Source organism: Centropristis striata, chromosome 2, assembly GCF_030273125.1.
Source record: "Centropristis striata isolate RG_2023a ecotype Rhode Island chromosome 2, C.striata_1.0, whole genome shotgun sequence".
NCBI classification, from domain to species: Eukaryota; Metazoa; Chordata; class Actinopteri; order Perciformes; family Serranidae; genus Centropristis; species Centropristis striata.
In genome coordinates this window covers 4,671,674-4,699,546 of record NC_081518.1, presented here as the reverse complement: position 1 = coordinate 4,699,546, position 27,873 = coordinate 4,671,674, and the positions used below count along the sequence as shown (strand labels likewise).

The following is a 27,873-nucleotide window of genomic DNA, read 5'->3' as shown; positions in this document are numbered from 1 at the left end:
CAAATGACATTTAGCAAATAACAGAAAAAGAAACATCTTACATTTTAACCATTTATTTATTTTGAATGGACCATGAAGACATAACCATCCAACATATTAATTAGTGACAAGTTACATGGACATCACAGTTTTAATGGGCAGTGACTCAAGCAATCAATTCTAATTACACATCTTCATGCACAAAACTAGGTAGTAAGCTTTGGGGATAGCACTCTCCTGTCAGATTAACTACAGGAAATGAATTCAGCAACTTACTACAGCTCCATCTGCTGTTTATACCAGTCTGAGTAAACCAAAAGCAGGCAGCATGTTAATAATGTTGCAGTAATGTTGCAGTCTTTTGGCAAGCAGCTTGAATCAAAGATAATTCACATGCCATTTGTTCATTCTCATTGTCTGTTTTATTAAAAATAAATCCAACAAAAGACAGTGAAAAACTGTTTTTTGCAAAACTAAACTCAGTGTGTTGAGAAACATTAGCCGAGATCAGTGCGTCTACCTGGGCTGAATTTTAATAAAGGTTAACATACTGTGTCCACACTTTTAAGACAATTACCTCTTCCCTGCAATGTAGAAATGCCTTTTGAAAACAGTTTCGACAAATGCACACTACATTTACAGACACACTAAAGCACAGAGCCTGTGCATGAGCACGGAGCCCCATTGTTGGCACTCATTCACTTCAAGATGCAAATGGGTGGATTTGAAATTCAGCCTCTGTGTGTTATGCTTGGCTACTTTAATGTTGTATCTATGCTGGGGATTATTCTCTCTACAGCGGAAAAACCTGTGCTTGAATGGCAGTGCCCTCAAAGTAGCTTCTACTGCTTTCAATGGCCTCCAAACGAGATTAGACCCGTGGTTGCCCTCAGTCCCAATCCTCTGCATTCAGATGGAGCGTAACCAGCCTGTGTGACGGTTTCTCTGTTTTGACACTGAGTGGGTGCAGTCACTGCATATAGGGCGTTTTGGAATTGAGAGGTCAGGAGAGAAAAAAGAAAATCCCTAATGCTCACTTTGGCGTTGTGAAATGATATCCAATAAAATTTCCTGAAGTCTTTGTGAGTGTTATCTGCAATTTAGCATGCAATTATAAAACAATAACAACATATTTTGTCATGTTATTGAAAGGAAAACATGCAAAATAGTTGTGTGTTGTATGATATTTGGCACATTTTTTCCTATCTGAAATATAATCCTACTATTACTCATTAAAAGACAGCACCAGCTTGTTTTTACACATTTCTGACAAATGCTGATTTTGTGGGAATAAGTTTGTAAAAGATTTTTAACACGTCTGTTTTGGATGTTTTTAAATATTACACCACATTACTACATCCCTGTTGACGTCTAGACAATTTTTTTCTCCCAATGTAATAAATTAAATTTCACTTTTTACACAAGAGATTTAATTATTGCTGCAAAAGGCATGCATTCACAGTGTATATAGATAAAGAGGTGACATTAAGAATGACAAGATATGCTTTGTTTTATTTAGGAATGAGCCGTGCTCTTCTGCGCTCAAATCTCCTGGGTCGCTCTCTTTACTCGACTAATTTAGGTCGATGATTTATAATTAAAGCCTTCAATCAGATGCCACCAGTAAAACACATCACAGACAAACTCATTCAGTTTCTCCGTTTTCCGGCCACTATAAAAATAAAAAAAAGTGTGCGTCTGTATTTGGGCTGCATGTCATTGGCTGTGCAACAGTAAGTATTTGTCCAGCAGTTTGGCCCCGTCTGGGGAACACCTCACACCGGGGCCCTTTCCTTTTTATTTGGCACGAGGCACTGCTGAGGCCGGACCCTCGGCTGAAGTGGACTTCTTGGACTTCTTGTACTATTTTCACACCTTCATATGAGGCCCATTACTTTGACACTGCTCAGTCATCACAATAAAGGTTGCACCATTCACAGCAGTTTCATTCACATCACTATTAAATCACAGCATGACATAAAATAAACACAATTACATTAAATAAGGTTTATCAAATAGTTTAGTTTCTCCTGTATGCTGTCTCTTGTGCCCACCTACTCATGTGTTCCCTCTCAAGTGATATGGCTCATTTTTTAGTTTTATTCTGAAGGGGTGTTGGTCTTAGAGTTTGCGGGGGCCAGTCCTACTTTTAGTGGAGGTAGAAGGTCTCTGGTTGTCTGTCTTGCTGAGCTCAGAAGCTGGTTTCTGTCCTGTACGGACGTCCTTCTTGTCCTGAGGTCTGTGCTGCTTTGTACTCTTCTGTGTGGAGGGTTTCACATGAGGCTGCAGGGATAAGATTCATATTCTTCTTACATAACAGAATTAACCATCACATCCATTTTAAAACAGCTGCAACACGACACCTTTATAACCATCTTCTGTAATGGGTGAATCTGGCACCATCTAGTGGTGGCTGGGTGTAACAGGCCATATGAAAGCACCAGGGCAGTTAAATAATAATGATAAAATCCTAAATGTGCATCTGTAGGAGGTTCAACAAACCTGTGTGGTGGTGGGTTGGAGCGATCCCGGGGTTTCACAGCTTTTTTTGCATTTTTCATGCTGTAGGCAGCCGCCATTCACTTTAGTCTTTACTCCAACATACAAAGAAAACACAAAGGGGAAGAAGAGAGAAGAATGCCTGGATGAGCTGAGATTTTGTTTTCTGCTACATTTTGTCTCTTGAACAGTATCAGTATTACAATCATAAGAACCACTTGTATATTGACATGAATGATACAGTGTTTGTTTTTTAAATTCATACCCCAACTCACTGGACATCCCACAGAGTTCAGTTAAATGTCCAGTGAGTTGGACTTTTTTTTTGTAGCCATCTCCTCTCCTGAATCTTGGATCCTAACTGTTTGTACAGTGCCTAACATGATGTAAGCAAAACAAAAATGGAGGCCAAAAGATGATCGCTCATGTTATAAATAACTGTATTGCCTTTACAGTCAATTTACACTTGGTTTTTATGTGTTATTGTCTAACTTTAACACATTGCTGAAGTTATTTGTCTCTTCTAACGGAGATATATGTTAACAAATTCAATACTTTTCAATGATCTTTTGACTGTTGACTGGAGTGTCCTTTTGTCTTCATGTTGCAGTTGTAGCAGGAATAGTGATGAACCAGAGACTGGACCTTCCGGACACATGTTTTTTTATACTATAACCACTTGGCACATGTTTTTTTTGCGCTCAGGTGATCTCCATTTCACTTACTGTGACTCTGCTGCATCAACTAGCTGGAACTCTGTTGAATTAATCAGTTACTTTAAAGGGGATGAATACTTGTGCAATCATTTATTTTACTTTATATATTTTTAATTTATTGACATTATTTTGTAAAAATCTGTTTTCACTTTCATATTATAGAGGGTTTTTTTGCAAATTATTTTTAAAAAGGCCAAATTATATTGACAATGATTTCCTGCATGATTTAAAAGCAACAAAAGGGTGAAACATCCAAGACGGATGAATGCTTTTGCAAACCACTGTATCTACAAATCAGAAACTTTAAAGAATGCAACATGAGCACGACCAAAAGTTTTTGTATAGTTATAAATGCCCAGTGCAATGCAAAACCATGTACCTACACACAGAGGAACAGGAACAGGTACACAGAGATAAACTTACACACACACACACACACACACACACACACACACACACACACACACACATTCTTGTACTTGTATCTTTCCCTCATTGTAATAGTGAATTCCCTTGCAAGGTTATAATAATAATAATTTTGGATTTTTCATTAGTTTTAGTTTTAATTTTGTTGTGAATTTTTGTTTTCAAATTCAGTTAGTTTTAATGAGTTTTTAGAGTGAGTTTGCTATTTTTTAATTGAGTTTTTATTAGTTTTAGTTTTTTGTAATGGGGTATTTGTTGGGTGGGAGATTAAAAGAGGTCACCGTAAATTTTGCCTTTATTTCCTTTGTCTGATCCATCTTCATTATGTATGAAAAAAGTTGACAGACGAAAACGAACACAGACATTTTCACTATAATTTCAGTTAGTTTCATAACCACACAATACAGTTAATTATAATTATCATCATCATGTAACCTTTAACCGTTAAAACAAAGTCTGAAATCTCAAAAAAGCCTTGAAAAAAGTGAGGACCGGCTGAAATGTCCTCACTCTGTTGGTTAAAAACGTGTTCTGGTCCTCACTATGTAGGAAGTACAAGAACACACACACACACACACACACACACACCCATTTATACATATACTGCCATGAATATGAGAGCATACAAACAGGCACACAAACACACATGCAACACCTGTAAATTGATTGTAAAATGATAATAATATTGTAAGATTATGTCACATGTACCAGAACGTCACTTTTTATTATGTGCCTAATTTAACTGATGTATGCTTAGTAATACTGATACCGTATGTTAATTAGTCTTTTATGCATAAAAGCCTAACCAGGGACAGGGGTCCCAAACTAGCCTTGGAAAATCTATATGCCATAAAGCTCTTATTAGTTACTTTAACCAATCATTATGTTTGTTCCTGAAAAATCAACTAATATATTACTTTTTAAAATAAAATGTGCAACTTTATGGTATCTGGGATTTTAAAGTACCAAACCATAGAGTAACTTTACAATGTCTAATAGGAAAATGTTTAGGTTAATACCTAATCTTCTATGTTTTTTCCTTATGATGCAGATGATATTATTGTTATTATGGTTCATGCAGCACCAGTTATGTTGCTTGCTTGTGTTACCTTGCTAAGTTGGTGACTCAAAATGTCTAAAAAACTTCAACAAATTGGTAATTCAGGTTTGCTGTAATTGCTGAGTTATCTACTTAATGAGATAGTTGCAGTTAAAAACAAGATAATTACCACAAGTGATTTGTAAGCTGGTGGAAAAGTACTTAAACAGATGAGTAGAGACTTGACATCTTTGAAATTATTTGGGAGTCATATAAAGTCTTGCATAAAACACACACACACACACACACACACACACACACACACGGGCAGGTGAGGTCAGAATGTAGAGCTGTAGCTAACAGACACAGTACCGGCTTGGCAGATGTAGAGGCTGAGCAGGAGCTGCTGTCTCTCCCAGCAGGCCTCCTGCAGTTGCCTTCTGTTTCTGTTGAAGCCTCCCTGGGGAGCGGGGATGAGTCCAGCGTGCCCTCAGAAGAGGTGAGGGACAAGTCCTCCAGAGTCTGTGTTCCTATTGTTGATGAATTTCAATAACAACATCAAGTAACCTCACTTGGCTCCAGTTTATCTCTCTCCCTCCTCTGCCTCTCTGTTCCTCTCTACTCTCCTCTGTGTGATCATCAAAAGACTCATGTTTGCATATTACTCTTCAACCACTTCCTGTGTAGACATTAATAATGTGACCTTATTTGTTTACTTTGATATATCCAGTGGTGCTGAGTGCTGCACAATGGCTGGTCAGTATCTGTTAAAAAATATTTATCAGGACACTTCAAACACATTATTGAAGCAGTTCAAAAGGTTCAAATTCAGAACTCAAACATGAGTCAAACAGACTACAAACTTAAAATAATAATGATTTAAACCCTGGTGCATCGTGATATTTTAGGCTTTTTAGATAGATTGGGGTCGTGAAATGATTTCTGGGGTCGCCAAATCATTTTGGAAGTCAGTTCTCTCTCCACTGTATTAAAGTGTTCATGTGTTAATGTGTTTTAGTCTTTTTGGTCATTTAATGTCTTTTTTGGGGGTCATTTTGTGTTTTTTGGTCATTTTGTGTCTTTTTTTGATCATTTTGTTTCCTTTTTTAGTAATTTTGTGTCTTTTTGGTCATTTTGTGTCTTCTTTTAGAAATTTTGTGTCTTTTTTTGGTGACTTTGTTTCTTTTTTGGGCCATTTTGTGTCTTTTTTGGTCACTATGTGTCTTTTTTTAGCAATTTTGTGTCTTTTTTTGTGTCTTTTTTGGTCATTTTGTGTCTTTTTTGGGTAATTTGTGTCTTTTTTTGCTTAATTTTATGTAATTTTTCAAAAAGGTTGAGAACTACTGGTCTAAGGAAACTAGAGGGAATTTTTTTAAAGCGACACAGGGTTCAACTGAATTCTTTTGCCTCTACTTCAATTATTTTTAAACCAGAACACCTTGTCGTATATTATCACTTGCACAATGTTAATTCAAATGATCTCCTCTTGACCTGGATGAAGTTATTAGAATGAAGTCAAATCGTCCTCATTGTCTTACTCTCTCTCTGTTCCAGGTGGTTGCGCATCATCTCCAGCACGTTGGTCGGCATCGCCGGCACATTAGTGTCCCCCTGTTGGACAGAGCACCTCATAAGAGCTCCTCGTGTGACTCATTTGGTAAAGTTTATGAATGCAGCTGGAACAATCATAGCCTTACTGTGATCCAGGGGTTTTCTAGGAGCTGATTAGCAGACATGCGGTAGGCGGGGTCCGCCTTCAGAAGGCAAGTCAGGAGATTTTTAGCTGTTGGGACAGAAACGGTCCAATCGGTGAAAACAACAAATAGATTTGCACCATTTCACAAACATTTCCTCCTGTATTTATTTATTTATTATTAAGTGTCACCTGCATCGCTGACTGTGGCCCAGATTTGTTGAGTGAATTCTACTTCGTTGTTCAGAATCTTCTCAAGTAGGTTTTTCTTTGTTTTGGCAACAAACGGAGGCTCCCCACACAGCCTACAGGGACACACAGCTCAGACGTCAGTATTTTTTAACAATCTATTTATTGGATTTTACATTTTAATAAAACAAAAACAATACTGTTCCATACACCAGTAATTGCAAGTAAATACAACATACTACAGAACAGATACCAACCCCCCCCCCCACCCCCCTCCCACAGGCACCTTGCCCCAAGAAATTGGCAAATATAGTTGAAAAGGAAAGATAAACAAACAAAAGAAAAACAATTGTTATATTGGTTGTTATAAAATAATAGATAAAATAATAAAATAAATATAAGTAAATGAATAAACAAATAAATAGATAAATAAAATCAATAAAAAATAACAAATACCTAACTTATTATATATACATATATATTTAATAAAAACAAAAAATGTAATTTGTAGTAAAAAAACATAGATAACAATAAATGTATGTATGTATCTTTGTGTGTGTTTATGCGTTTGTCTACTTACAGTAAATACATAACGACGCCGACGCTCCAAACATCACACCACTGGCTGTAACCACGACCGCTCATCATTTCAGGTGCTGAAATCAACGCACACACACATATATGACTTTTCTGTGTCTGAGATATGAAACCTATGTTTAACACTTAATAAGGCACTCATTGAAATACTTGCAAATTCCAAATTTCAACCCTAGAGAATATTGGAGGATATTACATACTGCCAGAATGTGTAAAAAAACATACGGACCCGGGGGAGGGGGGTAATATTTGGAGAAAAAAAGTTTACGAGATTAAGGTGTCAAATCTACGAGAAAAAACTTGTGGATTTATGAGATTTAAAGTGGTGAATCTGCAAGAAAAAAAGTTGCTTTTTTTCCCCCACTATTGTCTCGTAAATCTGCGACTTTTTTCGAGCAGATTTGCCACTTTAAATCTCTTAAATCTGCACATTTTTTTCTTGTACATTTGGCACTATAACCTAGTGAATTTCCGTTTGTATTTTTATTTTTATTTATACTCTCTGTTCCTCTCTCCTCTCCTCTGTGTGATCATTAAAAGACTCATGTTTGCATATTACTCTTCAACCACTTCCTGTGTCGACATTAATAATGTGACCTTATTTGTTTACTTTGATATATCCAGTGGTGCTGAGTGCTGCACAATGGCTGGTCAGTATCTGTTAAAAAATATTTATCAGGACACTTCAAACACATTATTGAAGCAGATTAAAAGGTTCAAATTCAGAACTCAACCAGAGTCAAACAGACTACAAACTTAAAATAATAATGATTTTAACCCAGGTGCATCGTGATATATTTGGCTTTTTAATTTTTTAATCATTTTGGCTGTGTAACAATTTTGTGCCTTTTTTTGGTCATTTTGTGTCTTTTTAAAATAATTTTGTGTCTTTTTGGTAATTCTGTCTTTTTTGGTCATTTTGTTTCTTTTTTAAGTAATTTAGTTTTTTTCTGTCATTTTGTGTCTTTTTTGGTCATTTTGTGTCTTTTTTGTAATTTTGTGTCTTTTTTGGTCATTTTGTATCATTTTTTGGTCATTTTGTATCTTTTTTTAACTAATTTTGTGTCTTTTTTGGTAATTTTGTGTCTTTTTTAAGTAATTTAGTTTTTTTCTGTCATTTTGTGTCCTTTTTAGTATTTTTTTGGTCATTTTCATACTGCCTCCAGCGGCCCCCAGGTAACTTGAGTTTGAGACCCCTGGTGTACAACATGCTAAAAGACCACCTTTGAATGTAATCTGAGCAATCAGATCTCAATCTGTCCTAAATGCGTCCTGAGTGCATTTGCACCTGTACTGACAGCTGTCCAGTTGCAATCAGATCACCAATGTTCATGCCAGGTCTGAACAGGACCTCAGAGCTCCATCCCTGAGCCTACTAGCATGCTGTAGGAGATATAGGTGTCATACCCATATAGATAAGAGTCCCACAGGCCTCCTTCATTATGTTCTCAATCCCGACACCACCTGTCTTCACCGATAATCCAAAGTCTGTCACCTAGATAAAGAATAGCACTTAAGGAAAAGGTGATACAAATAAACATGATTTAGATGTGCTGACAGAACCCACATTGAAGTCTTTGTTAAAGGTTCTTTTGTCAGGAAAACAAGGCTCAAGTTTGCTGCTAAGGCTGCACAGGTCCACGTAGTTGTAAAGGGTATCACAATAGCAAAAAAAAAAAAAAAAAAAAAAAAAAGGCCAGAAGAGAAGACCAGCTCGTGTTCAAAGCCAGAAACAGAGTTTTACCAGGAAACCTGCAAAAGCTATTTGTGTTTACTTCAGAAGATGAAAATCATAGAAGAAGAGATTGAAACAAATGTGTGTTTTGGTTGTCGGTGTAAAAAAATGGAATTCCCAACTACAGGATTTAAAAGGTTGTACAGATATTAATGGATTTTAAAAAATGTACAAATGCAGAAAAAAATGTCAATATGTTCTGGAAACTTAAACTGATTGTTTATGATCAGTTGTTTTTTGGTCTTTTGTTTTTGAGATGTAAACATGTACTTGTATGGGTTTTTTTTTTTTTTTGTCTCGTTTGTTTGTTTTTGTTGTTTTAAGTGTTTTGTTATAATCAAAGTTTTGTTGGTGTAGGCTACTGAAAATCAATTGTATGTGGTGTCAGACCATCTTTTTTTATTGTTCAAGTAGGGGGCAGACAGATATAAGAAATGTTTTCTTCTTGCTGCTCCTTTCTAATCATGAAGGTGTAGAGTTTGTCTCTGTTCACATTTTGTTGTCCACCTTCATGAAAGGAACAAAATAAATAAAAAAATAAAAGTAATTTATGCTGTGCCATGACAACACTTTCATACATGTAAAGTATGTGGGTGTTTGTGCATGTGTTTGTGAGACAAAGAGATAAAACCAGAGAGAAACAGGGACACTGATGCTGTGGTCTCGCCTTGTTTTAGCTCACACACCAGGTTTCTGCTTCGGCTTGGCTCATTGTCACTGCACACAACATGCTGTGCTCAGCTGGTAATTTGTTTAAAGATCCAGTTGAGTCTTTCTCTGTAAAGGTATACTATAACGGAAGACCAGAGGGAGTCTTCCATAATGAGGCAGTATTTACTAAATATAGAGGAGATAGTGGCTGAAGAAAAAGTGCCCATCAGAGGTTTGTACTCAGTCCAAGAGAGAACGGATAAGAAGCGGTTAGGCGGAAAAGTTGAACAGTTTGTGTGTCCGTCTTACCTTGATATTAATCCTGCCGCCATCATCCGCATCGAGATCATTCTTCACAAGTATGTTCTCCAGTTTCAAGTCCCGGTGCACTATGTCTGTAAGATATGAAGAGGGTAACTTTTACACAGACATAATGGGTTTGAAAGCAGTTAAAGTAGAGCCCATATATTGTACGTTTTCCGATATGAAAACCCTTTTTTTCAAACATATAATGTAGAAACCAATGCTTGGAATGATTTAGAGATGGTGTCATATAGCTAATTATTTCTTATTTCTTCCCTATTTAAATGGTTTAGAAATTGTCTGAGACTGAACATACAGCACTGATGTTTAACCCTCACCTATATGTCCTGATAATTAATTTTTAACTTTGACTTACTTGATGAATATGTTGAACCCAAAAGAAACAAAGGAAAACATAAAATCTGATCTTGAAAAATATGTTTCACACACAGAAATGTACATGTGCATGTACATGTGTATTATGCTCATAAAATGAGCATAATATCTAGTTTTATATTTTTATACTAAATATATTTGACATTATCTCCAGTTTTACTTGGCCGAATATCTTTTTTTTTTTTTAAATCTGGTATGGAGTTTCAAGCCACAACGGCTTTCATGGACTCCAGAGGTCAGCTTTTTATTTTATTTATTCTTCTTTTTTCAGTGTCCAGTGTTAGAATTGGATGATATAATATATAAACATGTAAAATAGTGTTAAATATACTTAAGAAAGTTAGTTACTTAAGAAAGCAGCCTTTTGGGTACCTTTGCATAGTCATTTATGCTTTTTTTTGTATGAGTCTATACATAGTTTTGATGAAATCTCTGCATATTAGACCTCTCTATTTGTTGCAATCAATATTTATAACTACACATTTATATCACAATGGATCAAATGTGATTACAAAACTCTGATTTCCTCAATAAAACCAAAATGTTTCATACTTAAAATCATAAGTTATAAGCATAGCTCTGGAGGAATAAATAATCTCTATGGTCAGAGTTAAGTGCAACATGATTCAGTTAGCAGAATGAACTATGTTTTGCAAACAGTAACACAGTGATGTGTTTAGCTTGCTTACTGTGGTCGAGGCTGAAGGGCCTCGTTAACAAAACTTGGTGGAGTGAGAGAAGGCAGGAGGAAAAGTACAATTTGCCCTGGGCAGTCCTTTTCACTGCACTGTTTGAAGCAACCAATTATAAAACGCAACAGTGTAGATGGTGTGTGAAAGGTAAGTTATACCAACTGGTGTGCACAAAACAAACACCTGAAAATGTCCTTTTTCCTTCATCCATTTCACATATTTTTTGTTCAATGATACCTGTTTTTACGACTGCTTGCTGGCTGCTGAACTCTCAATTTCATATTTATATGTTTTTTTATTTAATAATTATACATACTGTTAAAAACACACACATACACTCATTTGTTCTGCACTTTTTTTGGTTTTGTTTATTTAATATTACTGCTAAAAGGAGGAAATCACATCATATTTCCAACTATAACTATTTTTTGTGCATTGTATTTCAATCTCTCACTCTGAAATCATAAAACAATTGGAACTGTAGAGTTAATAGTAACATGGACATGCAAAATGTTACCAGGACGTGTTGGCATTAAGGCTCAAATCACAGCTGATTAACAGTTAAATGTGACAAACAGTAGTCTAATAATCTGAGGAAACCCCCAAAAATTCAAATTTCATGATTGGTCATTTGGTCTGGCTGCCTGATTCAAAGTCATCACTCTCTCATTAATATCATTAGTCTCTATAGAGGTCAGGAAAACCTGCACGGAGGGACTTTCCATGTGAAAACACAGCTATTAATCAGTATTGCTCCCTAGCTTATTGTAAATTAGCCATTAACCACATGTAATGATGCCTCATTGCCAGGCAATGTCCTAAATTACCTCTAACCACAGATTTCACTATTAAAAGACGAAATGGTATTTCCAAATAAAACATGGAGATTTAATTAAAATGTTTATCATGTTTTTTTTTCCTCCTGGAAGCAGTTTATTATTAGTCTTTTATCGAAATGAGCACAATTTGAGCTGAATAATGTCACCGTGGTTCAATTATAACAGGGGGGAGGCAGTTTTCTGGAAAAGGAAACAAAAGGTGCAAGAATTTGAAAATACAGCCCTCCTCCTGCAGCTTCCCATAGACTGTATATGAATAATGGACGCCTCGGGGTCCCCCAGGAGGAGCTGGACGTTGTGGCTGGGGAGAGGGGCGCCTGGAATCCCCTGCTTAGCCTGCTGCCCCCGCAACCCGGCTCCTGATAAGCGGACAAGAATGGATGGATGGACGTAGTGACGGTGACGTCACCAATTGGTTTGTGGACTGCACGTTGGAAGCGTGACACCTGACTGAGAGAAGTCACTGCTAATTCATGTTAGCATTAACTGGGATGTTAACTTTTGCAAGCAAAAAAAAAACAAAAAATGTACGTTAATTACCTCAAAAACTGAGCAGCGACTCCTTGGAGTGTCTGTTAGTCCAAACGCTGAACAAGACTTTTTTAATGAACAAAACGTTCAAATAAACTGTCATTAAGTGAAAATAAAGTGAAAGGGTCAAAGTTATGAGACCAAACCGCTAAACGTCCTTTTTTATATCTATATAACGTTATATATAACTTTATTGACACGTTGCCGTGGATACGCATTGTTCTGCTTCTCTTCTGATGACGGCTCGCCTTGTTAGTGACCTGTCAATCAAAGTTAGCCACGCCCCAAATCATACGATTCTTTATCTTCTATTTTCTTCTAAATGGGGCCATTATTTACAGCAGGCATGTCCAAACTATTCCACAAAGGGCAGTGTGGCTGCAGGTTTTCGTTCCAACCAAGCAGCAGCGCACCAGACTTGACTCACTTAATCAACTGATCTCAGTCTTCAGACAGTTGATTGGTCCAACTGTGTGCCTTTGCTTGGTTGAAACGAAAACCTGCAGCCACACGGCCCTTTGTGGAATAGTTTGGACATGCCTGATTTACACTATTAACATCAAATTGTCTTGAAGAAGATTTTTTACTAGTGATTGAGACCATAGTGTTGTTCTGAAAAACATTTCTGAGGTAATAAATCAAGTGAGAAGTTTTCAAATTTTGCATTAAAATGAATGGACAGATATCTTTGGAGCCAAACTTAGCGCCCCCTGCTGGAATTTTTGGTAGAAAAGACACATGCATGCATCTGCATTTGTAGAACAGCCAATAGGAACACCTTCTTGAACTGTGATTGACCAAAGACTTGATTTTCTAAAGCCTGAAAACAGAGCCAGGAGGAGGCGCAGATGTCTAGTTTTCCTCAGACCACTTGAATTGTAATATGTTGAGAGGTTGTTATGGACTTTTGCCCGATGATGTCAACAAAAAAAGCTGCCTACCCAAGCTTGTAACTCGAGCACACACAGGACGGAGGTGTTTTCCTATTTGCACCTGCATATCTCATTTAAAAATCTAAAATAACCTAGACCAAAACCACACTAAAGTGTAATTACTTTAAAAATATAAAGGAACTTAACAACAAGTTATTGTAAATAGCACTGTTTCAGTCTTCTGGTTACAAGTTTTCTGCCTGATGCAATAGCAACCACATCAGGTTGTAGTAAGAAGCAATGTGAGGAATCCAATCACGAGAGGTCATAAAAAATGATTGTCAGCTAGCATTAAGATGATTTGTAACGCTATTGAAATGTCAATGTGTAGAATGAAATTACCTCTTTTGTGAAGGTAGACAACGGCGTCAGCTAAGCTACAGATGATATGCCTTGTTTCATCCTCAGTGAAGAACTTTTTCTGCTGCAGCAGCTGCTTCAGTTCACCTCCAACGCACAGCTCAGTAACCAAATAAGCCTTCTAGAAACAAGCAGAGAAAATGCATCTGACTATACAGTCAAGTTGTGTTTGCTTATCAGTAATATTTATGATATTTATGCTGATGAGGAGATTAGGATATGCATGCACGTAGGGCTGCACGATTATGGCCAAAATGATCATCACGATTATTTTGATCAATATTGTAATCACGATTATTAATCACGATTATTCATCATGTTAGGGAAACATCTGGATTTTTATTGCACTACTTTTATACAAACAATAGGAACAGTTTTTAGTGTCTGGTGCTTGTTGTAAACAAACAGAGATCGCTAAGTGAACACCTCCTGCAGCAGCAGCACATACACACTGTACTGCTACAGAGCTAACTGTTAGCCTATTAGCAATTTGCAGACTGGACGCTAAGGGGTTAACATCCCCTCCGGCTCTGCAGCTGGGAAAGACTGCTGCAGGAGGACTGGGCCGCTTCAACTCGTTCTTACTCTTCTAAGTCTCCAATAACACCAGAAAAAATCGCTGGATTTGTCGCCTGTCGCTTTTTTGAAAAATAATCGCTAAGGAGGTCTGAAAAGTCGCTAAATATAGCAACAAAGTCGCTAAGTTGCCTACACTGCTTCACCAGCTTTTACAAATGGCGCGAGTTGTTGTTGTACATCATATCCTGTTTAGCGATCGCTCGTTATTTAGCTTTATAGCGTTTATAGCTACATGAAACCTTAACTATGTGTTCGCCCCCTGGTGGTTGGAGGACTACTGGTGTAGAAAGTGCTTGATTAGATATGCAGGAGAGCCGCATTTTAAAATGCAAATATCGCCGACTATCAGGTTAATTTAATCGTGGCGGCCAAAATCGTGATCACGATTAAAACTCGATTAATTGTGCAGCCCTACATGCACGTATCCCCCTCACTTAATGCGGCTTATTGTGAGTTTGTTACATACAGGTTAGTAATGCTCACCTTAGCTGTGTGGTAGACTTTCTGGAGATGTATTATGTGATCGTGATTCACTTGTTTGAGAATGTTTATTTCGTGGTCCAGCATCTTGGCTTTCCAACTTCCAGCCTGAAGCGACAGAAAGTCAAATCACAGCTGATGGAGTTTCTGTGTGGTTGTGGCCATTTGTTTCCCTCCAAACATTAAACTCTCTTTATTAGTGCAACTTTTTATCACATTAAAAACCAGGCCTCCCAGAGAGATGGCAAATGCACTCACCGCTGGTCTGCAAACCTCCTTAATAGCCCATTTTGTCTGTGTCTCTATATGGGTGGCTTCGTAAACAACTCCAAAGCTACCTTGACCCAATTTCCTTCCAAATTCATAGATTTCCTATGGGGATAAGAAAGAAAACATTAATACATTTGTAATCTACACCTACTCACTGTCAGTCAGAGACAGCAGAGGATTTCCCTTGAGCTTGTGTGTAAGACTTTAGGATCATTTCCCTGTTTTGGATTACAAAAACATTATGTCTTAACTCAAGACCTGAATTCCAAAGTACATCCTAATTTCAAGCCCTTTGAAAAAACGGAACATTTTCAGGTCTCTGGAGGTGCAGAATATAGTATTTCTAATCAAGTTACAAATGATTAAGTTGCTGCTGCAGTTCGTTCAATCTCAGGTCTAATTAACTTGATCATTATCTGTGTGCATGCAAGGCTGAGCACTGGCTGCTTCGGATTTGGCAAAGGGAGCAGTCAAATTCCCCAGTGAAGGGGGCCTATACAGCAGCAAAGTGAAGTTTGATCCCCTTCTGGTGCAGATAAGAGTGTACTATAGAGGTCACCAGTGAGTATGTGTGACTTCTTCAGTGGTGGCCTCGTAGCACAACACAGGACTGCAGTGGTATCATGTCAAGAAGCTCTCCATACCCTGAGGTCAGCATCATCCTCCAGCCGTACTATGGGCACATTCCTCTTCAGGGTGTCCCTGCTGCTCCACGAGGACACCATGTTCACACCTGATCCACTAACATAGACTTGTGTCATCTGGAGATGGAAGAGAGAGTAGTCATTATCTCAAATAATACCTGAATTTCTTTGACAACTTTATTAGTTGTATTAGTTGAAAAATCTGTGTGAAAACAGTCATGGAGAGGAATATATTGCCACAGTGTAAGTATTTGTATCATATGCAACTAGAAGACCTAAAGTAGGGATGGGCAACTTAAATGCTGGAGGGGGCCACAATTTTTCATGGACACTACCACAGGGCCACATATAGGACCGTGCACTTCACCAGATATGATGAAACTGCAATTTTGAATATGTTTACAGTGCAGTAACTTAACATATTTCATGCTCAAATGCATGTATAACAGTATAAATAGGAATACAAAACGTTTGAAGCAAATAAAAAATAACACTTACTGTGATTTCTTTTTTTTTTCAGTGCAAGAACAGCAGACCATTAATTGCAAGAAGTAATTTTGTGCATTTCTACACTGCATTTTTAAGATTTCATGCTCAAATGCATGTAGTTGTACTGAGGGCCACTACAAGGGAGGGTGCGGGCCGTATGTGGCCCACAGGCCTCCAGTTGCCCATCCCTGACCTAAAGAATCGATTGATACCAAACATGTCATGACAGGGAAGGGAACTGATAAGGCCATTTTCAAAGGAAATCCTTGACCTCTGACCTCAAGATACCTGAATAAAAATGGGTAGTATTTGTACTGTAGTTTTTCTTATGCAGTGCAAATTTGTTTTTTTCACCTACTAATTTTTTTTCTGCATACAGGGGTCCCTATCCAGCCCTGGAATTACAAAAATTGGAATTACTGGGTTTTTGAGCAGTTTGTGCTCAAAATCTAATCGCCGAATGAAATGAAAAAAAAATGCAATTATTGCAGCAATCTCAAAAACATCAAAAGTTTTTGAGACCAAATAACAGCAGGGATTTTTCTATATTGTTCCTCAAGCTCTTGGTGTATTAATGTGGTATTCTGGAGGGATTTTTGAGCATTTCTATAAATTCTTGAGTGGTAAAAGCACCAAATTTGTGTAACAAATAGTATCAGCCCAAAAAATTGCAGCAACAACTTATGAGCCATAACTGAGCATGGGTACGGCCTTCATTTACTTTAATCAAAATGTTATTATTGGCAATTTATTTTAATTAAGTATGAATTAAATTAAACAATTCAGAAATTTAGACATAACAAATTCTGACATTTGAGACATTTGAGATTAAAATGACAATTATCAGTTGTCCATTATTATTACAATGATCCACTTTCTGTCAATTGACTCATTATTTCAAAACTGATGGGGACAATTCATTTATTCCAGAAACATCCAATATACCAAATCAAGAGTATTGTTTCCTGTTTGTCAATATCTCAAAATACAATATTACAGACCACCAGAAGAAACACAAATATTCTCTAATAGAAGCAATCATCCCTGCTAGTTTTGTGCAAGTGTGACAATAACAACATATTTTAGGCCTTAGCATACCAGCACTGGAAGACTTAATTTTCAAATTAGCTCATGAAGTTAGTCTACACCAGGGATGGGCAACTGGAGGCCCGAGGGCCACATACGGCCCGCACCCTCACTTGAAGTGGCCCTCAGTACAACTACATGCATTCAAGCATGAAATCTTAAACGTGCAGTGTAAAAATATACAAAATTACTTCTTGCAATTGATGTTGGTCTGCTGTTCTTGCACTGAAAAAAAAAGAAATCTCAGTAATTGGTTATTTTTTATTTGTTTCAAACCTTTTGTATTCCTACTTATACTGTTAAACATGCATTTGAGCATGAAATATGTTAAGTTACTGCACTGTAAACATACTTAAAATTGCAGTTTCATCATATCTGGTTAAGTGCACGGTCCTATATGTGGCCCTGTGGTAGTGAACATGAAAAATTGTGGCCCCCTGCAGCATTTAAGTTGCCCATCCCTGGTCTACACTGCAAAAACTAGTGTACAGAATCACTGAATCTCTACTTTTCCTAGTCTAACTTGTCTTTTTTTTTTCTATCAATGGTTTGTTACCAAACTTCTGTCTCAGTCTGAGCTCATATTAACTTTAAGCACAATTTACCCAGCTTGAAAAACAGTCTCTAAAGCCAAATTAAATGTAAAGCAATTATCAAGTGATGACTGGGAGCGATGAAGTGGATCCACCACATGCACAGCAATTAATTATTAACAAGGAAGCGGTGTCTTTAACCTCTTCACTCTGATGCATTATTTTAGCCTTGACAGGGCTCTCATAACAGGCCTGTCTCTCCCATTATCTTCTGTCTATTTTCCAATCAAAACGATTGTGACAGCCTCTGGAAATTCCAATCACCTCAATCACAGCTCGTTTGTGGAAGACAGAAGCATGTGATGAGTGTATCACTGGGGACTTGATGTGACTGGTGGTGGTGGGGGGGGGGGGGGGGGGGAGGGTCCTGTGCATCTCAGGTGTCTCCAAGACAGAGGTGTCTGGTCCTGTGCCCGAGATCACAGATGCAAAGGAAATTGGATATCGGGGTCAGGTCAGGTTGAGAAGTCTGACCTTAAATAGGTCACTAACAGACACGAGTCTTAAATTGCTTTAAGCATGAGGTTGTCCACGTGCAATCTCTACACCTGTGATTCTAAAAGCACAGATCAAACCACAGGTCACAACACTAAATAGATTACTTGTTTGTAATTTTTTAAAACTAATGACTTTAGGTGTGTAGACTGCAGCTTGGACCCAACAACAAAACTAGAGCTGCAACAATTATTCGATTAATCGAACAATAATCATAAAATAAGCACACACACAGGAGCATAAATGGTAATAAAAACAAGAGCCATTAAAAACTAAAAAATATAATTTTATTATTATTAGTAGTAGTAGTAGTAGTAGTAGTAGTAGTAGTAGTAGTAGTAGTTATTGGACAGTAGCAATAAAATAAAATAATAATAATAATAATAAAATGATATTTTTTTGTTTTTAATGGCTCTTGTTATTTATTACCATTTATGCTCCTGTGTGTGTGCCTATTTTATGTTATTATTTTGTCCTCATGTCAGAAGTAGACGAGCTGAAGATGAGAAAAATATAATAATAATAAATAGCAGTAAATTAATCGTCAACTATTTTGATAATCGAACAATTGGTTTGAGCAGTTTTTTAACCCATAGTTATCCTTAAAGGATGTGTTCTATACGTGAACCACATAGAACACATTTCTGATGTTTTTAAAAAAAATACTACCCCTAAATGTCAAAGATCTGTGGTGTGACATAGATGTTACATTGGGCGTTTATGGTATTTATGTTTATGATATTTCTTATTTCTTAAAAATGACACTTTTTTGCAAAAAGTCTTGTAATATCCTCCAATAACACTTCAGGGTTGACATTTTCACTTTCCAGGAGTGCCCTATAAAGGGTTAAGTTATAAAGAAATGTTGGAAATAATAGTGAGAAAAGCAACCAATTCTCTTAAAGCAAACAGTAAGAAACTCTAACAACAGAGTGGACTGCAACAGGCAGGAGGTTCCAGCTATTCCTCCTTAATCCCACCACTCTGCTGTGGATCTGACCCAAACAACACTAAAGAATCACTAATGCAGTGACAAGGTCAAGATCCTTTCCTGGCTTGCAACTTGGCCAATTGTGTTTGCTACAGGACAAAATTGCTGGAAATAAAATCTCTCAGCAGTGGGAGGTAAAACATTTGCCTCTGTGCCACCTAAAAAAATCTTCCATTAGGCTAAATACTCTGTCCAGGTACCTGTATATCAGTACTGACATGAAATTAAAAGCCTTTTTAAAAAGCTACATCTGAATGATTCTCATGAACATGGTGCAGCTCATAACAAAAATCCAAGAGCATTGAATACATATTTTATTTGACTTTTTATAACATATACAATCTAAAGGCACTGTTTAATATGAGTTTATCATCTATTTGAAAAATTAGGTATTTTCTGACATTTTTAGAGATACTGTGAGAAAAAAAATCATTACCGTAACACATTTTTAATTAGAAATAAAAAACAACGAAAGGTTTTTTTGGCAAGCACTTAAATATGCTCAACGTTAGCGGGTATCAGCAAAATGTATTTTATTAAAATATACACATATTTTAATGCAAACAATTAATTACCGTAACATTTAACCATTTTTTCTCATCAATTCTCATTTAGATTTTGTTATTTATACATTGTTGAAAACCATTATGTTTGATTATATTCTGTAAAATTATACATTTTTTAACAAATGTATATTTATTTTTATCAATGGCATTTTAATCACATATAAATGTTTTACCTGAGAACAGTGAGAAGTAATTTTTTTCACATGGATTTTTAGTATACCATTGAATAATGACAGAATACATAAGCTTAAGCAATAAAAATATTGTTTATTTTTGTTCAAGTCCAACAGACTAGTGTAATTTTTGCCATTAAGTGTAGCAATAGCATATTTAGAAATATAGTACATTTCATAAATTCAGGTAGCCTATAGGTAGGTAGACCTTCTGTAAACTAGAATACTTTGGTTTTTTAAGTAAAACACAATCCACGCTAGCTACCACACTAGCCGCTAGCTGCTATATGTTTTGCATTGAGGTGATACCGGCCCTAGTTAAAAATATAAAGGTCTCTGTTCATACAGAGACACGCTGAAAGACAAGCTAATATCAGTAGCCAACCCTGAGGAAACACAGGCTGTGGTCCACCTTTTACATTGCCTCATCTCCAGTTTCAGCAGGAAGTAATTAGAGCCGACGGTTCATCACAAGTCAAGCCCACACTTGCCTCATCTCTCCATCATTCTGTCAAACAGCAATTTTAGTTTATTTACACAACTGAGTGAACAAATATAAGTAGTGCCTAATGACAGGGAGTGTGGGGGACACTGTCTAAGAACTTAGCACACAAAATCAATGTGCCTTTGGAAGAAAGAGAGCGTGGAGACACAAAGGATGACTCCTGATCATGATCCTGTGTAACTTTTCTTCCATTAAACCTGCTTGTCTTTCATTAACTCGAGGTAATATATATTTACTCTTTCCCTCACCCTACCAACCCCTATAAGAGTGGCACTAGTCCCAAGAGACAGCAGTGTTCTGTACATCCCACACTACAAAACTCTTGAACAGGACTAACACTATTCTGACAGTGTTGTATAAATGGAAAATACTGTTTGGATCTACCAGTTTAACCTGCAAGTAGGACATAGTCTATCAGTAGAACACAAGTGATAGATGCTAAAAATATATTGATGAGTTAATCCAAAAGTAATTGACAACAATTTCTGCCCAAAAGGTCAAGAAATCTTGTTTCAAAAAATGGCTTTTCCCATCTGCAAAGAGAACTCTAAACTGCCTTCTAACTTCAAAATAAAGGCACCTCTGCACCTTAAATATCCATCTTTCTTTGTTCACTTATACTGTAATTATCATTTCATGTGTTATATTGATGTTTGTTTTTTGCAGTGCTGCATAGTGAACTGAAAGACTGTTGTTCTAGCCACACAAGATATGTGAAGATGTGGAAAATGATTGATAATTATCCGTATTTTGTGACATTTTATAGACCGATTCATTTTTAAAATTGACAGATTAATCAGTGAAGGAAAAAAATCATTTTTTTGCAGCTCTAATACAATCTATAAGAGGCATTTGCCAGCAGAACAACTGGAGCAAATGTGAACTGCAGCTTATCCCAGAAACAAATGGCATATGCTGCTGCAACAACAATGTCAAAACAGTTACCACATTTCAATCTCAACCAGACCATCAAGATATTACACATTTCAATTATTGCACAGGCCCTTTGCTTTCTTTAATGGAATAAATAGCAGAATAAATTAGGCTTAAGCAGCTCTTTAATGACGGCGCCTCGGGCTGTAACAAGCCGCCGCTAAAATACAGCCTGAAAATCAAACTAAAACAGAATCTTACTTACTGCAATTAAAATGTACACTGCTATCCGTTTTGCTTGAGCCCAAATATTACATTTTCCTCATGTGAAACTTAATCATTTATTGACAGCTTGGCTTTGATGACAAATGATAAACTTCACAGTCCTAATGAAGCGTGGAATTACATTACCTGATGAGGCAAGAAATTGCATGTTTAGAATGCAAATATAGAGCCCATCTACTTCACTAAGTTATGAGGTGACTCCTAATATTATGCAGAGAGATTATCAAAGCTTGTGGTCTAAATGTAAAATACCACGAAGACATCAACATTAAGCCATTAAAGGATACAACAGACTTACTAAAGAGCTGTGAAAATATACCAGACGGCTGATGTACTACAGGACTGACAAAAAGGAGGTGCTTTAGGTTGCTATTCCTACACTCAGCAAACAAGTAATGCATGTAGTGTCCCTGTAAACAAATCATTTAAAGGCCGCTCCGAGACTTCCTTCTGTCTCCAATGGTCATGTTTGATAAGTGTCTATTGCCAAGAAAACATGCTTCGCCAAAAGGAAGGAAAAGATCAAATTCTGCCATTTGCTCAGAGCACTCCACATGTTGCTCGGAGATAAGGGCCAACAAATTCAAATTTTCTCATTGGTTTAATCCTGGTTAAGGCTAATCTCTGCCCTTGCTGGGCTCAGCCTTGGGAAGCTAGGAGGGCAGACATCTAGAAAAATGTAGGCCATAGCAGAAACAAGAACAAATCAAATTCATTTCAATGACAACCCGGAGAGAACTCAGCACATCCGTATCAGAATACACAGATGTCTACACCCTCAGTTATAAATCATTTGTTGTCCAACTGCCAAGCTGATAAAGTTGACGCTCTTCACTTAAAAATGTTTTTTTGTTACCCGTTAGCTAGAACAAAAGATACAGGACAAAATAACCTAAAGACCTAAGCAGATTTAAAAACATGACACGTGATGAGGCTTTAACTGGCTCAAAACATCCAAATTAGAACTTTTACCATCATTGTCAGACTCTAACGCACAATAAATGATAATTACAGCATTAGGTAGGCAAAGAAAGGGGATATTTAAGTGCATGACGCAAAGAAGCAGTGGTATATTTAGAGCAAGGAGTTTATAAAACACTCAGAAGTCAGTGTTGGAGGTAAAATGTCGATTTTATGGTACATTTTGTATTACTGCTGGTTTTATTGGTGGCAGGTGGTATGCTTCCTGTTAATTTTGGCTACAAACAACATGGTTTTTGCTGTGTTTGCTACGGCTATCAGAATCAGAAAGATCTTTATGGTTATTACACTTAAGTACAATGAGATTGTAGATGGATTCTCTCCATGTATTTAGAAAAAAAAGAATATGTAAACGTAAAAAAACACATAGATATTCGGAGTCACCACATTATCTACATCAACTGATCCAGCTGTGCAAGTCAAACTAATTAGGTTAGTTAGTTAACCTATATGGATCAATGAAGGTATCTTCCTGATCTGAAATGTTACTAAATGGATATTTCTGCAGTTAGAGTTAATTAGGTTACATTTAATGGGAAAATCCAAAACCATAATTTCCCTCACATAACGCTAAGATAACTATCTTTTGAGATACTTGTACTTTACTTAATGATGTTCACATAGCACCTTTAAAAACAGTGCTTTGACAGAACTAGCATGGATAAAACTCATGCAAAAATAAGAAACTAACAATTAAGAAGAAATAGAAATATATACATACATATACACATACACATATACATACAGTACAGGCCAAAAGTTTGGACACACCTTCTCATTCAATGTTTTTCCTTTATTTTCATGACTATTGACATTGTAAATTCATCAAAACTATTAATGAACACATGTGGAATTATGTACTTAACAAAAAAGTGTGAAATAACTGAAAACATGTCTTATATTCTAGTAAGCAAAGGGTGGCTACTTTGAGGAATCTAAAATACAAGACATGTTTTCAGTTATTTCACACTTTTTTTGTTAAGTACATAATTCCATATGTGTTCATTCATAGTTTTGATGCCTTCAGTGAGAATCTACAATGTAAATAGTCATGAAAATAATGAAAAACGCATTGAATGAGATGGGTGTGTCCAAACTTTTGGCCTGTACTGTATATACACACATACATATATGTATATATATATATATATATATATATATATATATATATGTGTGTGTGTGTGTGTGTGTGTGTGTGTGTATGTATATATATATATATATATATACATATGCATTCATGTGATGTTGGTCCTTCTAACTTGTGAGGTATGTATATATATATATATATATATATACATATATATATACATACCTCACAAGTTAGAAGGACCAACATCACATGAATGCAAGTCTGTAAAAAAGTGTTTTGAGAAGTGACTTAAAATAATTCACTGATTCAGCAAATTTGATGCATTTTGATGCTGGTACTTTTGTACTTTTACTTTAGTAGGTTTTGAATGCAGGCCTTTTACTTGAGGTGGAGTAATTCTGCAGTATGGTAATAGTACTTTGACTTAAGTGAAGGATCTGAATACTATTTCCACCACTAGTACTTAGTTACATAGTACCACTACTCTTTACCTCACAGAGCAAGCTGATAATGTTAGCTAAGTTAATTAATTAACGCCTTTATAAAAAGACATATTGACAAACGCCTGCTGACCGTGTCCTAATGCTACAACAACACAAGTTAACTCTCCTCTTGCTAAAACATGAAATAGTTCATAAAAGTTTGACACATTTTTTTTAAGTAAGCTATGGTTACACCGCGGCACACGTCGCCATGGCAACGAAACATGAAGTATGCTTTTACCAACATACTGACGGGTGAAAAACGTCTAAAAACACAATAAACATGTAAATGTAGCTTGCATACGATGTGAGTGTAAAAAGAGAGGACAAAAAAATCAAAAGTTTCCTACCTCTCATAGTGGATTATTTTCATTCAGCAGGTTGGTGTTCACAGAAAGTTTTTCGGTGAGAGAGTAGAGGAAGCGAAGAGGGACAAAAAGGGTCTGCAGCGCCTCTGGTGACTCATGTGTGTCCCACCCACGTGAAGTGGATCTGCCTCGTGAGATAAGCGGGACGCTGCAGGTCTCTCTGGTTTACAACCTGCACAATAACCATTAACTGTCCTCTGTCTGAGTGAATGGAGAGCCACTTCTTCCCTGTGGCCCCTTGTCTTTTTCCTGGTCCTTAGTCACCATCTAGTGGACAACATTGGAGCATTTTGTCTCATTTTTGGAACAATTAACTGCGATTATTTTAGTTCAGAAATCAGATAAAGGTGATATTAGGGAGTCAGCACTTTGCATTCCAGTTTATAAACGAGATGTAACTGTAAATATTACAAAAAAATTTTTTTTTCTATAATTGTATAGTACCATTCAACAGAAGGTAATTTAAAGTGATTAACAGGCATAAATATACATGAAAAATACATACACTGGGGGAAAAAGTGGTGTCTAAAAACAAGATAAAAACACTAAATTTGAGGGAAATGATCTTGCTGCATGGACAGATAATTTCACTTGACAAGATTTCTTGAATTAAGATTGTTAAATCTAGAAATAAGCATGTTGTACGCTTAAAATAAGAAATTAACTCTTAAAACAAGATAAATTATCTAACACTTCTAAATCGAAAGTTTTTTTTTATCTTGGTAAGAAACAAATAATTGTCAGGTCACTCTGCTCGGGCCAGTTCATCGCTGCTTACAGCTTCAATTTATTTTGTTTTAAAAGTTAATTTCTTATTATAAGCGTACACTATGCTTATTTATAGATTTATAGGTTTTTATCTTGTTTTTAGAAACACCCTTTTTGCAGTGCACAATTAGAAATAAAAAATACTAGGCTATAAATCTTAAACTTTTGATCCCTTGGTCATATCCTGCTGACGCGTCGCAAACAGTAAAATCCTTCTTTTCCAAATGCAAGATAGCTATAAATATTACAGAAAAATGGAAAATAAATCTAAAATGCATTTGTTTTGTTTTCTCTTTTTTTTGTAAATATAATATAGTTAGAACAGCAGATTTATTTCTACAGCACCATTCATATACAAGATCATTTAAAGTGCTTTACAGAGGCATAAAAAAGTATGCACCCCATTCCTCTCAACTGAGTAATAGTCAAATAAAAATAGTTTCAGAGCAATATATACAGTCATAATTCTACCCTACTCCCTCATATATAAGATCCAGTGGTAACAGTTCATTCCTATGACTACAAAAGGTATGGTAGAGAGATTTTTGTGTTGTAACTTCAGCCAGACGTTAGCCTGTGCCCAACCACTTGACATAATCTCATCCTAATACCTGCTTTTATCTGCAATTATGGTGAAAGATCCTATTTTTTACACTTACAAGAACATTTAGAATTACATTTCTTGTAACATCAGAACTACTACACTACTTATTCACAAAATGCCTTTTCATGTAAACAATTTCTACTGCAAACTTAGAACAGCTGCATTTTTTATTACTGCTTGAATGTTCTTTGGTAACCTACTGATAAAACCGTTTCAACTCAGTTAGGCAGAGCAGTTTGCATGCAATTTAAAGTCACTGATGGAAGGTGACCTCTGTAAATCTTTAACCTTAACTCTTATTTGGGCAGCCTGAACTTTAACCTTGGCATGACATTTATTTGCACCCTAGTAAACCATATTTTAATTAGGTCTACTAGTGTAACATCTGCTGTTCAGTACCTATAGCTTGTGTACTTAAATTCAGCTACTCCTTGCTAATTAAAAAAGGATTTATTTGTGAGAACATGTATGATAGAACTTTCTGAGAATGATGTGAGACATACAAAAGAAACATAGCAAACACAACAAAAATAATGTTGTTTGCTGCCTAATTTTATTAACATGAGTGTGCCACCTGTTTTATAACATCAAATGAAACCAGCAGTAATACAAAATGTACCATGAAATCAACATTTTATCTCCAACAGAGAAATATTACATGCTGTGAAAGCTTAACTTTTGACCCCTTGTGCATATCCTGCATGCAATCAAATCCTTATTTTCCAAATGTGATATGTCATTCAGTAAAGCGTGTATAAATAGTATTTTGAAATGGAAATGGAGACCATGTCCACATAGTTTTTTGACCAAAATACCATTAGTATCCAGACAAAGAGTGGGTTAAGTTATTAATAACCGCTGATTTCCTCCATCAGACAGACTTTATTTATGGGGTTGTCCATGGACTTGGAGCCACTGTATCGTCTGCGGTCTGCATGCTGCTTCTGGTTCTCCATCACATGAAATATTAGTTTCATGAAGAGGTTATTTCTGCAAGAAGTCCTCTGCTGCAGACGCCTCCTGGAAGTGACAGTCTGCCTGAGCCAAGGATCGGCTACTGGAGCATCCATCAGTCTGCTATAAAAGAGTGAAGCAGGATTATACAACAAGCAGAGAACCAGGTGGTAAAGAGTCCTGAGTCAGTCTGGATTCATGATAGTACTGATGCCCAACCCAAGTTCAAACTGACCAAACAACTTTCCGGCTTGGAAATTCACGTTAAAAATGGAAATTTTCATTTAGTTCCTACATCATGTAGTGCTGTAAAGAGACACTGCTGTTGACCTTTTCAAATATACATATTTGGTGTTGTGTTAGAATATTCTGTGTGTCTGTCTGTGTGGACGTAGGTCACTATCTATGCGTAATTCACTATCTTTGTGTGTACCAACTCTGTGCATTGATAGATTAATCATGCAAGCTGCTTTGCTATAATGCTCATGTGTGTCATCTCATGTGTCATGTCAATATTGTTGTTAAACTATTGGTAAACTAAATACATTTACTCCATCTGCTTAAACTTCCTCTGCCCTATTTAGAGTAAGATTCTATTATCACAAAAATATATATTTTATGTGGATATGTTTGTTGCAAAATTTGTGTCTCCAGTAATATCTCTGCAGGTTGTTTATATCAAGGCAGGAGTTGGTGATTTAAAAGTTTGTTGCAGGTCAGGTCACGGAAATGGTGTACTAAGCTGAGAGATACCTGACTTCTCTACTTGGTGACATGACGTGTCCACATACTGAATAAACTGACAAATCAGCAGATCGAAAGGAGGCTCCTTCTCAGAAGATCAACATATATTCTTAGAAAACTTGTGTCAGGCTGTACAATGGGTACTGGGATAATAGACTGTGTCCAGCCTTCATGATCTGACCAGCCTATGTGTTGTCAGGGAAATGTAGTTTAAACCCAGAGACTCTGTAACTGCACATTTCTTGACGTATTGTAATAAAGTGAAGTTAAACTGAG

At 36.5% G+C, this 27,873-nt stretch overlaps 1 protein-coding gene across 3 annotated transcripts; it reads right to left on the bottom strand.

The window, feature by feature from the left end:
- Positions 1 to 4,762: 4,762 nt before the first annotated feature.
- On the bottom strand, positions 4,763 to 24,615 carry stk33 (serine/threonine kinase 33). Of its 3 annotated transcripts, none has more exons than XM_059349306.1 (12): positions 24,510 to 24,615; positions 15,551 to 15,667; positions 14,895 to 15,008; positions 14,640 to 14,744; positions 13,560 to 13,698; positions 9,834 to 9,919; positions 8,546 to 8,633; positions 7,122 to 7,197; positions 6,545 to 6,657; positions 6,357 to 6,442; positions 6,198 to 6,270; positions 4,763 to 5,189 (listed from the first exon to the last, which is right to left on the bottom strand). In XM_059349306.1, exons 2-12 carry the CDS (start codon positions 15,665 to 15,667, stop codon positions 4,882 to 4,884), a joined length of 1,305 nt encoding a protein of 434 aa, XP_059205289.1. In that variant the 5' UTR covers positions 24,510 to 24,615; the 3' UTR covers positions 4,763 to 4,881. The 3 variants fall into 3 exon arrangements, with proteins under 3 accessions (XP_059205289.1, XP_059205306.1, XP_059205297.1); XM_059349323.1 differs by having other exon boundaries at positions 13,560 to 13,695; XM_059349314.1 differs by lacking the exon at positions 24,510 to 24,615 and adding an exon at positions 20,356 to 20,374.
- Positions 24,616 to 27,873: the final 3,258 nt, after the last annotated feature.